The following is a 17,381-nucleotide window of genomic DNA, read 5'->3' on the forward strand; positions in this document are numbered from 1 at the left end:
TATATATGTATATATTTTTTAAACTTTTGATCAAGAAGAACAATTTTTACTATTATTTTAACTTAGTGGTCAATGGATTAAGAACATAGAAAATAATAGATAAATAAAAAAAACGCTTAGCAATTTGTAAATTTCATGAACTTATTTCGCGGCAATATTTCACAGTCTTTTTCAATATCTGTTGAAGTTTAATTTTTGATATTTTTGAAGCCAGTAAAAATATATTTTTATCGCAATTTTTCATTTATTAATTGTTTATTTAGAAATAAGAAATGGTTTTAGTGAGTGAATTTTTAACGTAACCCTCACTGGGCTATGCATAAATGTGGTAGTGAAATATTCATAAATTTTCTTAAAAACAAAGTAAAAATATTTTTGAGCATAACATAATTAATACTGCGGAATAAAAAAAAAGCAATGCATTAATGCAGTCAATTATTTTTTCAGAAAATAAAAATTTTCTTAATATTTTTTACAAAGGATCAAAAAACCACATGAAGTAACAAATGTGGTTGAATTTTATTAAAAATTTTATGTGGATTATTTAAGAAATGGGGATGTTTCAAGTACTTACATACAAGTGTATTTAAGGCATGCAGGTGTTTGGATGTTTTATTATACAGAAATAAAAATTGCTTAATCTTATAGCATAATATATGTATCTATTAGAAAAATTAAGCAAACGTTTCTTCATCAAATATTTTTTGGGTATACATAATTTATGATTGAAGTCACAGCCTTTCCCAAATAACAAGATAATATTTCTTATGTTCAAATGCCAAATTATGTTCAACTTATTTCAATTTCATTTTCTATTTATCAAGAATCTATTTATTATTTGAGAAATTACAAAGTGATGAAGCTGAACACAGCATAGGTCAAATCTTCAAAGATCTTAAAATAATTATCTGGGAAGCAGTATGTATGCATATTTACTATTAAGAAAAAAATTCAAAGGAGCAGGATTGCTAAAGTGGAAATTAAAATAGTTACTACTATGGTTTAAGAATTGTACCTATTCTCAACTGTTCTCTTTTGAAAATGATTACTGTACATACATGTTCTCTATTGTTTTTAAATGTATATAAAACAAGTTAATAGTTTAGATTTCGAAGTATCTAAAACATAATAAAGTAAATTTATTAAAATGTACATTCATAAACATGTTTGTATGCTTCCTTTGTAAAAATATTTTTAGAGCACTGAGATCTGTAAGTTAACATAAATTTGTGGAAATACTGTTTAGATGTATTATTTGATAGAAATAAAATCTTGATATGGGGCATTCTAATTCACTGACTTATTCCAAAACATTTTTTTTTCATTATGCCGTGTAAGATGTTTCACACCAAATAATGAATTGGACAGTACTTGAAAACAGGTACATTTATATCGAACCCAAGCATCGTACCGTTACAAGTTCAAAATATCTCTCCATAAGGCAAATTACTGCAAATACATACTCGTAGATACAGTTATGATGTACTAATATTATGCTTTATAAAGGCATATTCATTTCTCATATTCGAATTTTATTGCATTATTCGTAACAATATAATATACTTTACGACCACCTAATGGGTAACAGATACTATACAATCTATATCAGCTTCGAGGTATCAGTAAAAAATATTAGTTGGTTTGAACAGATAAGGTACATATTATGGTATATTTATTGCAAGTAATACTTTATTACTTTCAGACTATAATTGCATGAATACATACATAAATACATTTTGTCAATTATAATTATTTATAGAGGCTTATTTTCCTACTGATCACATTCCAATTAACATATTGATTGCAATATTAATCTACTTTTTAAATAAATTCACATATTACAACATGATACGGATGCTCAATTTGAATTCATCTCAAAAAAGATGTTCAGTCTAGTTCAGAACAGGAATAATAATTCTGGGATCGCTCTTTTATAATAACTATATAAGTAATATAATAAATTTAAACAAAATCAGATGGAACCTTGAAATGACCCATTAGTAAAAAATTAAACAGAAGACACAAATGTAATTCAGCGCAAACGAAATGTTTTTCCGTAGTTTACATTTCTATAACATAAGTTTATTACCTTATTTTCTTTGTATTCCAATACAATGATGCTTTGAGTAAGCTCAATATAGTTAACTAACTAGTCATTGATCAAATTCATGTGGCTTCTAAGAAATTTAGTCTAATTATATTTATATATAAGAATATCCAAAACATTTTTTTTATAATACAGTCAAACTTAGATACAAGGACCAGGAGATTAACAAATTTTGTTTGTTAAAACCGTTTTTTTTATTATCATAAGCTTGATAAAAACTTGGAAGGAATAAAATATACCAGGAATAAAATATAATTATCTAAGTATGATCTACACTCTGCGACAATTGAAGAGTTATCAAATTCAAGTACTTTATTACTGTACTAGTTTTAAGGTGCAAAATGACATATATTTATGGTTGACTCTCAAGTCACATAAATTAGCATTTTACAGTGACGAGGTAAATAAAGCAACCTTTCGTGCATAGAATATGTAGTCATTTACAACTAAATTAGAAGAAAATAAATTGAATTGAATTTTCGTATCCCAATGTTATACAACTTGAATAAATTGTATTTTCGGGCGTAAATGTAGATGATAAATTACAGTGGGGTAGGGTCTGCAGTTCATGCTATTTGAAGAAGCAGGTAAATATTAGAAGTGCCCAATTGCCACAGGGTGTACATACACTTGTATTAAACACAATTTATTTATTTTAAAATCAAATTCCTAAATCTAAACACAGTTAAATTACTATTATTAAATCTATTGAGTAAACACACAAAAATTTTATCAGTCTTTTGATTTCAGTTTTAATGATTATTCTTGAATATATTCATGAAAACCATTGTTATTATTGCTCAAAACAGTTAATGATAGTAAAAAAAAATCGCTTGTATAAATATATATGTATGTATATTACTTTGATGTTTCGAATCACATTTCAAACATATTTAGTTTCTTTTTCAAATTTATTTTAGTCAATATCATATATTGATTCTTCTTTTTGAAAAAAAGGCACTTTCTTAACAAGCGATGCAAGTAGGTACACGAGTTGTCAAATAGAATACAATAAATTACACAATTGGCCACTAATTAAAGACCAATATAGTTAACTTATCGACTGGGCCGTAACCCTTTCATACTCGGTTGGCAAGGCAGAATTTAGGCAGACCTGCCCGTTAGCAAATGTTGTTCGGTGCCCATATGTCCCAAGCGCACTCAATGACCACAAGTGATTGTGGAAATGTGTACGGGGCGCTTGCTCATATATTTTACCAAGTTTGACTGTATTATGAATTTATAATTATGTTCCTTTTCCAGAGTAAGCATTTTGCCAAAAAATGTTTTTAACCTTAGACCTGAGACACGGGTGAAACATAAAACATGACATATGACATAAAACACATTGCTCATGGCAATTTTTTAATTTATCTATGTAAAAATGTAAAAGGTTTCTTTAAAAAAATATATAAGCAAAACATTAAAAAATTAAAACAACTTTTTATTTAGAATTTTAAAGAAATATTTTTTGAAAGGAATAATTTTATTTTCAAAAGTTATTATGTTAAATCGTTGATAGGACCAGAATTTCAAAAGATTTTTTAGTCAATGAGCTTTTACAGTATGATTTACAGAAATGTTAAATTGTCATTTTAATCTCCTAAAATAGTAAATAACAAGTTTACAAGATTGTTTAGTCTACACTAATGAACACACATTTGATTTGTCTTACGAGTAAAACCGCGTTCCCAAAACTATATTACAAATTTCTTCAATCAATCCTAGGTTTTAGTAGATTCATCAAAATATGTACATTATAGATGTAAAAAACATTAACTGTATTCACTTAATTATTCCCCCATTGTTTAAAAAAGTAAGTAATTTTCATAAAAAATTACATTTACTATTTTTTTTAATTAAGGCAAATATATTTTTCAGATTGAGCATCCCTAACAGTTACCATTGACCAACTTAAAAATGTTACTACATTAAAATTGAAACACAAAAAATAGAGTCGACATTAAAATGTTTAAATGTGTATAGTTTCAAAAAAAAAAATTATATAATGATTGCACAATTTTAGATATATATATAATATTACACTTAAAATGGTTCAAGGGACAAAAGTATTTTTATGCTCGTAGGATCATCAAAGTCATATTATATAAAAAAAATATTTTTATAGGCAAGTAAAAATATGATTTCTAGGTATTTCATTTTCAAACCTTTTAAGGTAAATTGAGTACACTTTGTAGCAAAGTTATTATTTAGTCTTTTGTAGTAAAGTTATTCTTATTGATACCCAAAAAATAAAGGCTTAACCATATATGTATTGATTACTACTTATTTATGCATTGTGTGGCGCTTGTTTTTAGTTGGTCATTATATTATCTCTTCTTAAAAATTAAAGTTGTAAGAAATATTAACATATTATTGTTATAAATAAATCATTCACACGTGTAATAAAATAATTAACCTACATTTGTAAGTAGGGTTGGCTAAATTAAAATGAAAATTGAGCTGCAATTGAAATAAAAATGATGTATTACAAAACAAAGCCTACACAGTAGACATACAAGTGCAAAAGAAAACAATAATGATTCTTATGTTAGCAATCCAACGATCAAAAACTTGTAATATGTACTAATAATAGGTGAAACATTATTTAGAAATCTTATTACCAATGAATCAGAAATAAGATAACAAGTAATTAAGAAATTTAAACTTAAAAAAATTGTAATATGTATATCCATCGTTTTGTTAAAATTCTAATAAAATTACTGTAAGAAAGGTCTTCAATGCCAAACACTGGTTTTCCATGCCATATCGTATATATGTAGTAATTGAAACATATTGCAATGTAATGTAGATAATTTGATTGAGCAAATACATTTTTCAGTCTTTATATAATATTAATACACGTCTTTGATCATGGATTTTTGCTAACTTTTTTAATGTTGCTTTGAGACTAGTGATTATAGATAAAAAGCTTTAAAAGAAAAATCATTAGAAAATATAAAAGTTAAGCAAATACTTTAGCGTAGGTGTGTTATAATATATTCTAACGCTTTTCCGATTAGAATCAATTTTCAAATACAAATGTATTGGTACATATATTACTTATATAAGGTATAAAATAAAATCTTCATAGGTAACATGCCTCACATTTTAATGTGTTCTTCAGCACCGATAGAAGCAAGAGTTTTCTTGATTCTTAGGGCTGTTAGTCGAGCTGCTGGGTTGTGGTACCAGCATTCCTTCATAACCTTAGACATCGCTTGCAATACCTGGGAGGACATAATCAAGCCGTAAAGTTTACATAAGTTTACATTAACCCGCACCATAGAGACGTCTAGTAAAGTAAAGTCACCTAACACTGCACTTTGCGCCAATATCGCACCTTATGTACCTTAAATAGTAATCATGGCAGGTCTCTTTTTTTTGGTGGCTAAGAAAAGCTGCTGTATTATAAGGCCGGTCGTGGCAATCATTTGAATGAAGTTGTGTTTCATTTTTAAATGGAAACTTAAATATTTCTATTAAAGCCATATTTATTTTTGTATAGCCGATTCAAATTCCAAATGTTAAATGGCTCACCTTTTACATACGATGATAGCAGTGTCGTCTGCATATAATACTATTTTTCTACTAATTTTTTTATTTGAAAATGTTATTGACATAAATTATAAAAAGTAAAGATGCTAATAAGATCGCCAGATTGCCAGAGTGATTGCCAATATTGGGGGGACCTGACAGGGCACAAATAAAAGAAGAGGTCCTAAAACCGTCCCCTGAGGTACACAAAAATTACTTATTAGGGGTTGGCTCTAGTTGGTAATAGTTAGGTCTGTAAAATAACATTGAGCAGTATGTTTAATGCATAATTTATAAATTAAAATATATCGCTCACTCCTTTCAAGAACGTCATAAATCAAAAATCGTCAATTTTCAGTTGTATATGTTTTCGGAATGCCCAGAAAATGTACTATATCCCAGCAAAAGAGGCATATTTTTAACATAACATTTACCCAATATAGGGCAGAAAATGTTGTTTTTGCATTTTGAAGAAAAGGCGTTGTTTAATTATTTTTTTTAAATGTACTAAATATTTTTCAAATGGAGAAAAAACCTTCAGGTTTTCCTAAAAAGATCTGTTACACGGTAAAAAGTTCAATAAGTGGCTTGATAATTATTTTTAATACATTGTGTTATATTTTTAAACTTTAAAAACGTTCTCCTGAAAAATCAAGTTTTTTGATTTATGACGTTCTTGAAAGGAGTGAGCGATATGTTTATTGTGTCTTGAATTTGGCGCGAAAACATTAACAACCTTTGAATGCAAGATACGGCAATCTCAGAGGACTAAGACTGTCAACAAAGACTGCAGTTCAAATATCATTGTTTGTTCACCAAATATTCGGAACAGGAAAGAGTTGTCAAATAAAACATTTGAAATATTAAAATTCATTAACTTTTTACAAAGCACCCAAACTTCTAAGTATCAGTAAAAATTATTATAAAACTTCAATTTCAAGACCTTTAATTTTCGAACTTTAACTGTAATCTGAATTGGGTCAATGTGAGTGATTTGATAAACTTTTATACTAATGGGTAATTAAAATGAAAGTATTTTATTTGGAGAAATAAAATGACTTTGTTTTTTGATCCACTCGCATTTTTTAAATTAAAAACCCATCATTTTGGCAACAACCTGTTGCCCTCTTCAGGGTTTTTTCAGGTTGTTGCTGAAGGTAGTAGTTGGCTTTTAATAAAAAAAAGTGAGTGGATCAAAAAACAAAGTCATTATATTTCTCCAAATAATATATTACAATGATCCACAAAGTTAATACTTTAAACATTCAAAATAGGAAATGAAAGTGTTTATAAATGAGTGTAGTATCTGTGACTACCTTGTGGTTAATTCAGCAAATCTCGGTCACAACTGTCGTCGAGAAAAAAAAGGCAAGGTTCTCGTCAGAACTTCGGGACACGGATCTGACTTGATTATGCAAAGAGCTGGCAGCCGACAGAAAAGCCTGAAGACAGTTTGTGGGATCCATATGCCCCACCGAGGGAGCGGATATGGTTTAATATATATATATATATTTTTTTTTTATTTGTTTACATTTATTTAAATCACAATTTATACATATTTAGAACTTTTTTTTTGCAGAGGCCCACCAAGTCACTTTGTGTGTCTTGTCGGTGGAGTTCTTTTTTAATACATTTTTCATTGTTTTTAACGATTTTAACCTAATATAGACACAAAAAAGAGAAAAAAATTAAGAATATAAGCATTTTACAATTTTCATAAAATTAACTCTTGATCATTTACCCATTCCTTTATTTTGCCTTTGTTCCATATTTTATTTTGACCTCTAACATAGTGGTTAGTTAGAAGGGATGGTTACCTGGTCCGCCTGCCACCGGTTGGGGATGCTCGGGCGGCGCATCTCGGTGCACACGACGCGGCGCATGTCGTCCAGCGAGGGGTCGGGCGGCACGCAGTCGTAGTACGGCGGTTGGTACTCGTCGTGCATCCCGCCCACGCTGCAGCGCCGCGCCATCTCCCACAGCACCAGCCCCAGGGCATACACGTCCGAGCGCTTGAACGGGTCGAACTGCCGGTTGTCCATCGACTCATCCAGGACCTGACAAACCAGTACAGAAAACTCTTTTTCATTTCATTTCATTCAAACCCTTATCCAAGCTTCGATATGAAACTATAAATTGAACGCTCTGTTACGTTCGGTGCATATAATATAATTTTTTTTTTTTATAGTTTTATCTGCTTTTATTTTATTTGACCAGTGACCGAGTTCACCAGTCCGATGATTTTGATAGCGACGAAACCCGGTAACTTCTTAAAACCCTTTTTTGCACCCCTATGATGCATAGGGTACTGCATCATATAAACGCAGTGTTATCTTGATCGTTGACACATGAAGGAAAGAAGGAAGTCATCAGCCCTCCCCTTCAGGTACCAGTCCAGGGTAATATTGAATAAATATTAGAGTGAAAAAATCACTTATATTTATTTGACCCCCCCCCTGGGAATCTAACCCAGGACCTCCAGTACGGTAGCCCAGGGTGCTGACCATTACACTACGGAAGTGGACTGAGATAACTCGACACCTCTTGGATTACGATAACTCTTTATTTACAAAAAACAAAAATCAATTTAAAATAAAATCAACTAAAAAGGTCAGTGAGTTATCCCACTTCCTCAGATAACAGATTACAGTCATATCGCGTCCCCCTGACGTTGACTATCACTTGAGAGTAATTGTCATCGCCTTGGGCAGCTCAAAACAGCACCTTGACGGTTTACGGTTATGACTTTTTCAAGAAGATCCCATAAATTACATACATTTTCAAAATTGAAAACGAAAAAAAAAACAAAAACTAATGAATACATTTTAAAACTGATTACGAGAGTAACGGTGCTAATGAAAACATTAATTTTATTTGCAAATTAAGGATTAAATAGATAACAACAAACCTCTGGCGCCATGTATCGTTTTGTGCCAACTCGGTTAGTGGAAGGAATGTCTACTGTATCGTGTGCAACGTCATGCCGTACTGCCAAACCGAGATCACCAATGACACAGGACATGTTGGACTTCACCAGGATGTTCTTGGACTTGAGATCTCTATGGGCGATAGCCGGTTTACCTGCAACAAATGTATCTATATTGGATGAGTAGTTTTGTAGATGATATTGTCTGATTGGAGCAAAAAGTTACCAAGTAACAAATTTAGTCATCACATTTTATTTGAAAATCATGTCTGATATATATATATATATACATATGTATATATTAGCAAAAAGTAAACCGTTTCTTTACTATAGCTTCTTTTTTGCTACTTATTGATATGGAGCCCTTCCTGACAGAGAATTGTAAGCAACAATTTGAGGAAAATAATTTTGATTTCATACTCGGATGGAGATGAATTTAATATTTTTAGTAAATTTATCTTGTACATTATGCTAACAATCACAATAGAATATTTCTTATTTGGAGAGAGTACATCTGCCATTACGACCCTTTAACACTTTGACTGCCAACTACGAGATAACTCGTAGATTGTGTTTTTTGCTAGGACGCCGACTACGAGTTATCTCGTACTGTATTTACTTGTCATATAAAATTCATAGTCTATGAGTGCTAATATAGGTAGATGGCTTCTGGGAAAAGAATAAAAAATCAATGTTGGCTTACATGAACAGAAAATTTATGAATAAATAAACAAAAAATATAATTATAAAAAAATTCAAAATCAAGAAGTAAAATAATATGTTTATTGAATATCATTAATGATTAAAGAAAACACTTTGTTTTTTACCACTTTTTTTACTTAGTGTTTTCTTTAATCATTGTAACATGTCTTACCACAAAGTTAATGCCGAAACAATAAATAGAATATCATTAAATGAAATTGGCTTCTTAAACCGGCATTCTGAAAATTGGCTTGGCAGTCAATGTGTTAACCCTTCTAGTCTTCAGTTGGAAAGGAATCAATAAAGCAGACAAATCTATCATAAGTATTTGAATGTTGAATGTGAAGTAAAAAATATAAAACGTTTGAGATACACACAAATAGATTAATCAGGATAGCATTAATTGGTTAGGTGCGTTAATACTCGCTCTGTTGCCATATACATACATGTTTTTGTGTATTTTCTAAATGTTCTAGTAGAAATACAAATTAACAAAAATATGTGACATACAGAGACATCTGTTGAGACATTGAATAAACACAGCATATTAACAGTCTATGGATATTACTAATATTACAGAAATTTTCCTATTAGCTTTGCATGATAGTCAACGTGTGTCACTAATATAGTTGTCAGTTTTCACACATATCTTTTAAATTTCTCCCTATAAGTTTGAAGTCTCTCTATAATTTTATGGTATATTAGTTTCTGTCCATACATCTTAAGCTATTATTATTGTGAATTGTGCAAGGTCAAAGTTGCCTTTTTGTTTTTAAAGTTTATTTTTCTATATTATCTGTAAAAATATGTGGGAACCCTTTGTGAGATATTTTGTGAAAGTTTTTTTTGAGAGGACAGCATAAATGACATATACATTTTTGGTAAGGATTTTGAATGTTTTTATCATGGTTATTACTGTTAGAAACATTGGTAGGAAGAAGTGGGATAACCAAAAATATAGTCACATAATATAACTAACTAACAATCATGCCACTGAGAATGAATTTTGAATGTATTCAGTCTACTTCTTGTTCAACTCCATGCTCCACTTCCATACATTAGGGTTAGAACCAGAAATCCACTGTTTACTGCCAGTTTAAATCTTGCTGATAGGGTTTTATTTGTTATAACTCAGTTCAATACACCATTTACTCTGTTCCCAAAATCCACTATCATTTCTATATTATTATCAAGCTTTCTATTTCTAGAAAACATACTTTCCAAATATACAAAATCATCTACCTGATCCATAATTTCCCCATTTACTACTATTTTACATCTATATTTACACTCATCTATTTTAAAAACCATGACATTGAATTTGTCAACATTTGTGACCAAATCTCTTTTCTTGCATACATTGTACACCTTTGACACCAGCTTATGCACATCTTCTCTATCATCATCAGCATACAAAAGGCAGCAGACAGTCAAATTGATCATTTTCACTCCAATATTTAAACCTTTAATTTCTTTCATGCAATTATCCATGAATAGATTAATTAAAAAATAAAAACAGTCGCGGTGACATTATACATCCCTGAACAACACCCTTAGGGCGCTTGTCCACTACCCGGAATTCCGTGTAATTTTACAGTCCGGCACGGCAGTTAGCGTTTTAAAACGACAATTGGCTTGGATTGGATTGTGCTTTTGTCCATCTTTCTTCGGATTGGTGCATAAACACGTTGCACGTAAATTCAATCATGCTAATCATGCTGTCGTAGTCGTTTTAATTTTTCAAAACCGGACTGCCGGACAGTGAAATCCCGTGTAGTGGACAAACGCCCTAAGAGATGTCAAACCAAGATGAAAATGAACCATTTACTCTAATGCAAGCAGTACTATCCTTGTACAAGACTTCAATGCCTCGGAGAAGTTTACTGCTTAGTCCATACTCAGATAATACCATAATTTTGCTTTTAATCAACTCGATCATACGCTCTCTGCAAATCCATAAATATGCAGAAAAGTTTTTGTTTTTTTTTGCCAAAAACTTCTCGCAAAGCAAATTTTAGAAAATACAACCTTTCATTATGGCTCTCACCCTTTCTATAAGGATTCATCCATACATCTTACCAACGGCACCCAATAGACTGATAGCTCTGTAGTTCCAAGTATGGTGGCAAAATAGATCTCACTTGGTTGCATAGGATATTTAACCAGTGTCACATGGGTCATGGAGCGTTTTGACAATACCTCTTCCATTTTGGAATTAGACCAGATTCTGCTTGTGAATGTGATGACACGTTATCATAGGATGTCCCTCATTTGGTGTGGGTATGTCCAATTTTTGAAAGGGAGAGATTTAAATTGGAAAGAGAATGTGCTCAAGAGGGTATTCGGTTGACAAAAATTGATGAGGCAATGGGACATAAGGATCTATCGGATTTGGTGGTCTCTTATTTGGAAAATGTGTCAAAACGAATCAGATAAAATAAATAAGCTATGTATCGGATCTTGATTGATGGATATAAACTAAATATGCTATAAATCCTTGTACAGGAAAATTTTCTAAGGTAACTAATAAATATTTTTTTTGAAAAAAACAGTGTCACATAATATAATACTGTATAATCCAATTAACCCTTTATAACCGACGAAAAAGTTACAAAACTAGGTTACTCTAGACTGCGCTCAGGCACTTTGACACCGGCGTCAACCCTCAAATCTGCCTCGGGTCTTGCTACCGTGTAAGCAGTAGCTGTTCTAAATAAACCCCATTCGCTAGCTACTGATAGACAATAACTACAAATCCCGAAAAGGACTTTCCAACCGGTTCGCTTGTCCAAGCAAGACGACTTGTCTGTTTCACGGTGAGAGCCTTTCGAGGGTCAGTTTATGGGGTATACAACCAGTCAGATACAATGGGCTTTAACTAATTATGTGATACATTGTAAACCAACACTTGCTTTTACCGCTTGTTTTTTACTCAACTGTTTTCATTTACAATTTAATAATGTCTTGCCACAAAGTGAATGCCGAAACAATAAATAAAACAAACATTTAGTTATTGAGAATATATAATATTTACACTAAGTGCACTTTCTGTTTTGCAGTGATATTATCAAACCTAAGTTTAATGGCATATGTACAAAGGTCTAAGCTTAAAGGTTAGACGAGATCGATTAACAGTACAAACATACGATTGACGCAAAGTCTAGAATTACTGTACAATGCATTAATTAAATAGTAAAATAAGTATAAAGTATTTTCCACATAAATTGTAGTAATCAAGCAACTTTTTATGCTGCTATTGAAGCTGGCTGATAGAATATACAAAATAATGATTATCAAGAATTAAAATTATTATGATATAAAAGGTCGTTTCATAAAGTGTATAGTAAACTGGTTAATTTGGAGATGATATTGTTGTCAAATATCATGCTAAAGTTAAATTTCTACCAGAAGTGACACAAAGTTGATTTTAAGGAACACCAAAATATGAATATAAATCAAGTTCGGTGTAGTAATAAAAAATAACAATTAACACATTTCGTGTGTGCCAGACTGGTGCTTATCTGTGGGACGGACCTTTTACGCCACCTGCACCTTAAAGGCGGGTAAGGTATTTCCAATTGATTATTTTCTAGGAGTATTTTTGTCAACGAAACTACGCACATATCTACAAAAAGATAAGATCATTTATTTTACATACACAAATACTATTGCAGCTCTCTGTGTAAGAAGGTGATTAGTAATTAAAATCAAGAGTCAGTTAAATAATTTCCATTGACTATAATACTCCTCAAGTTATATGTCCTCTGTTTACACAAATGGGTGAGCAGAAAGGAAACATTTTCGGAATGCATTTTTTATACATAGTTGTTGAAGTATTTATTTTTATGACACGTTATAAACATAATATCTGCCTTCTTCTCGCACTTTATTATCCTTATATGAATGAATGAGATCAGATAGGTTATACTATGATCTGTCTCGAAGATCGGTATTGGAGAAATCAGATAATTAGCGATAATTGTAAAATTTGTTTTTGGTTTACTACTTTCTCCTGGTTTTCACCCGCTGCATGCACCAGTGAGTTTACTCTAAAGCCCACACAAAATGTGTTAATAAAAGGGGATGATTGTCTAGACCTGAGGAAGCCAGATACCGAAATTGTCGGCATTGCATTTCACTCCAAAAATGGTACTTTATAAAATAGGTCTGCTTCAAAATATTACTATAATTTTTTTTACAACAAACATGTAGAATTACATTATATTTATTATTTTGGGTCATCTTAAAGTATCCTTTAAAAAAATTGCTTTCTGAGGATGTTTCTTCATAGATAAATCAAAATTGATTGATTAATAGAAAATTGATAATACTATAATAATAATATGATTTTATTTCTGAGGTCAAAAACCTTCAATCTTCGGCTTCATTTAGTCGTCTTGCAGCTAAATTGACGTTTATCACAATACTTTCATTTGTACCCATATTTGAATAACAATTTACTTGAATTGCCTGAGATATCTGCGTTAACTTGTCACGTTGATATGTGTGGGTATGTGTACTATTCATATTAGTAGCGCTAACATTGTACAATACTTTTATTTGATTCCATAGGTTATCACAGATAATATTATGCATGTTTAACTCTATCCACGCGGCTCGCATAACCGTATGTGTTTTTACAAAACATTCCCCACATGCGGCTGACATAACTGTTTGTGTTTTCACTTAGGTCCAAGTTTCGAACCTCAGTTCAACTTGGAGGGATTTTTTCATGGTGTGGAACTTTGGATAAAATAATACGTCAATCCTTGGCCTTATGACATCTGTTGAAATATCTGACTAATAATTTGTAACATCGCAAGGATAAATAAAATAACAGATCCCTGATTTTTCTTGCGTCGGTAATTAGTCCGCGCCATAATCATGCCCTATATCTGTCTCACTCTCGACGCTACGCATCGCCAGTGGGTAAGAGTGACAAACGATGCGTGCTTTGATTTATTTATGTTACGATCTTATTTGTTTATATTACGATATATTTCAAGAATAATGTGACACAAGTGTATTATAGAGTACCAAAAAGGCACAATGAATCCCATTGAACGTTTTTTGTTTAAGAAAATAAATCGTTTTTTAACTAAATACATAATAAAAGTAATCATTTTAAAAACGGCGAAATACCGCCGCGTACGGGCGTCTCTCAGGAACAAAGTTGACGCGGTTAAAAGGTTAAAGTGACTAGTCACCAAGGCACTTTTACCCATGCACCGGCAATGCACTAAGATATTATCTTCACTGTTCAAATGCATGATTTTCCCCAAAGAGCAAAATCTCTATCACTCATGTCACCGTCCTAAGGAATGGAAGGATTCTCGTATCATAATAGTAGAGAATTATGTGCAAATTAAAATATGGATGGAAACTCATTTGTGCCTGCCCAGAGGTATAGAAGATTATTTGGCATTAATTCAAGCAAGAACTTTTTTTTTTTTAAATCTAGATTTCAAAAAACTGATTCACAAATATTAATAATTTTATAATGTGAGGACAAGTAGTGAATTGCACATACTGAGAAACTGCGCGAGGTCTAGACTAAAGCCACGGTGGATTAATGTTGGTGTGGATTAACACTAATAACTTGAAGACTTTTTATTTTTGAGTAAATTACTAAAAACTTGAAATTATTTTTTTACATCTCATCAAAGATGAAGAAGAATATAGAAGTCTGGGCATTTACGGGGCTGACAACCGTCACAGACTGGTTTAAGTGATCACTCAAAACTTGAAAACTTGAAAGTTTTTTTCAATAAAACATTGCTTAACGAGCACATTTATGATTCTCATCAAAACAACCAATTTAAAAGTCTAGAAATTCATGTATTGATTTTTTTAAAGTAATCTAAATAAGCGAGAAATCTTATCTTAATGTGAGGTAAAGAGTGAAAAAAAAAAACACTGCACGAAACCATTCATAAGTTTTATTTTCTCAATAATTATATTTTTTGTTTAATGTATTATCATTTTATTATTTATTTATTAGTGGGTATTTTCAATTCTATAAAATAAATTAAGGTTATTTAATTTTTAAGGTAGAAATATTTGACAGCTTTTTAAAAATAAAGTACATCGTTAGGATAAGTAAAGTTGTAAATTTGCTAGTATCCTAATAGTTAAAGTACTCCTTAGGATCGGTAAAATAATAGTATAGTAATACTTATATGATAATTTATAATAAGTTATTTAGATATATGGAAGAAAGTTTGCGAAAATATAATTACCAGCAGAGTGATGAGTAAAACCTTTGGTCCCCACAATATCCATGTGCAAGTGAGCCAATCCGGTGGCGATGGAGAGAGCCATGCGTATTAATATTACTGGGTCCACTGTCCGAGCACTCAGGAAGTCAAACAAAGAGCCATTCTCGTGGTAGTCCGTTATCAGCCACAGCTGTGTCCAAGTTCCATTGTCTGAAAAGCCGTAAAAATCAGTCAGCGGGATACAAGCGGTGCCGGACCACATGGGCTCACTTGGCACCGGCATCCAGGCACTTGTTTGCGAGGGAGGCCATTGACCGAATGGTTTATGGAATGCCACAACTGTGTACAGTGATGGAATATTGAGATCTAGATTTTCATACATCAATGAAATTATATGTATATACTGAGTGCATTTTTGGAAAAATCTCATTTCCCGTTTTTCAGGATGGAAGAAATAAATACGATTCTAAACATTACGGAGAATTGTAGTAAATAAGAGGTTTATTTAACTATTAATGGGGTCTTCAAAAAAATGGAGGCAACAATTTAAATATGTTGAATATTTAAAGTGCATGACAGTATGAACGCATTCTGTTTCAAATCAGTAAATTTTGATGGCAGAATATGTTAAATTTAAATGATATTTCTTACCTTTGTTGTCAGCAGCTATAAATCCAAGGATGTTTTCATGGCGCAACATAACTGTCTGATAAATTTCAGCTTCACGAAACCAGGAACACTCTTCGCGAGATGAAAAGATCTTCACAGCAACATTCTCTCCCCTCCAACGGCCCCTCCACACTTCTCCAAACCTCCCCTTCCCGATGATGTCCAATAATTGAATCTGCCGAGCAATGGAGCGCTGGACCAACAATGGCAATCCGGCTATAATAATATATCAAGATGAATCATGAGCGGAGGAACATAAAAAGGGGAATATTTCATTATGGTGGGGACTGACCGGAGCCATTTCGTATGCTTGCATCGTAACGTAACACGTTACGATGCAAGCATACGAAATGTAAAGTCAGTACAGCGAGCCGAGCTTGGTCCGAGTACTCCATCCGATGTTCGGATGCTCGCCTCAAATTTTACGTTATGACGAAATGCTCGAGTCAGTCTCCACCTTTAGGTATTTCAATAAGAAGTATATGTAAGAATAGTCTAGTTCAAACTTAATGATTGAAAATTCTTAACTTAGTCTTTATGTCGGGTTCTCTAAATACCATTTTTTTCACCTAATCATGATAATCTATCTCATTTTTAGCAGTAGACAAAAAACATGGTATGTTGCCAAGTAAGTTATTGGTACGTTATGTTACTAGTTTTGTAGTGCCATTAAAAAGATTTTGTTAAAATATGTCTGCTAGTGTAAAAGTAGTATGCCAGTCGATGAAAAATATAACTGCAAAACTTTTGGAATATATTTATCTCCCGTTTGTCAAAAAAAGAGTGGTTATATTACTGCTTAATCTACGTTATCAGTGGTGTAGCGAAAGGTAGACGCTGTGTTTAATTTTTTGGATTTGAGGGTAACCCGGTATAAATTACGACTTTATGTTCCGGAGAGTTAAAATAACGCCAACAGTTTGACATTGCCATTGCAAGATGAAGCTGTGACCAAAATAAAGTCAGTAAATTAATCGTGATTTGATTCATAATAATTATAAGAATGGATTCCTACAATGTAAATGCCAACTCAATAAATAATCATCACTTATGTTTATTACATGAATTATTTTTATTAATTCCAGTTTTGTCATAAATAGATTAAATTTAATTTGTCATAAATAGATTAGATATCTAATAATCTCAAGTTTTCCTACTTCATAGTTGAAAAACAAGTTCGCAAGTGATATCATATGTTAGAAAGGCAGTTAATTTGTCATAA

The 17,381-nt window shown here is 31.7% G+C and overlaps 1 protein-coding gene across 5 annotated transcripts in view; it reads right to left on the reverse strand.

Moving 5' to 3' along the window:
- Nucleotides 1-17,381, reverse strand: part of babo (TGF-beta receptor type-1 babo) — a 41,742-nt gene continuing 24,361 nt past the window's right edge. For 4 of the 5 annotated variants that reach the window (XM_088256838.1, XM_088256839.1, XM_088256841.1 and 1 more), the window contains 5 exons: nucleotides 16,142-16,375; nucleotides 15,512-15,700; nucleotides 8,553-8,740; nucleotides 7,462-7,701; nucleotides 1-5,337 (listed from right to left, as the gene is read on the reverse strand). In XM_088256838.1, coding sequence (XP_088112964.1) covers nucleotides 5,212-5,337; nucleotides 7,462-7,701; nucleotides 8,553-8,740; nucleotides 15,512-15,700; nucleotides 16,142-16,375 — 977 coding nt within the window. In that variant the 3' untranslated portion in view covers nucleotides 1-5,211. The remainder of the gene's footprint in view (nucleotides 5,338-7,461; nucleotides 7,702-8,552; nucleotides 8,741-15,511; nucleotides 15,701-16,141; nucleotides 16,376-17,381) is intronic. The other variant, XM_088256840.1, reaches the window with a different exon arrangement.

Source organism: Brachycentrus maculatus, unplaced genomic scaffold, assembly GCF_059751285.1.
Source record: "Brachycentrus maculatus isolate JH-2025_06_01 unplaced genomic scaffold, ASM5975128v1 h1tg000068l, whole genome shotgun sequence".
NCBI lineage: Eukaryota > Metazoa > Arthropoda > Insecta > Trichoptera > Brachycentridae > Brachycentrus > Brachycentrus maculatus.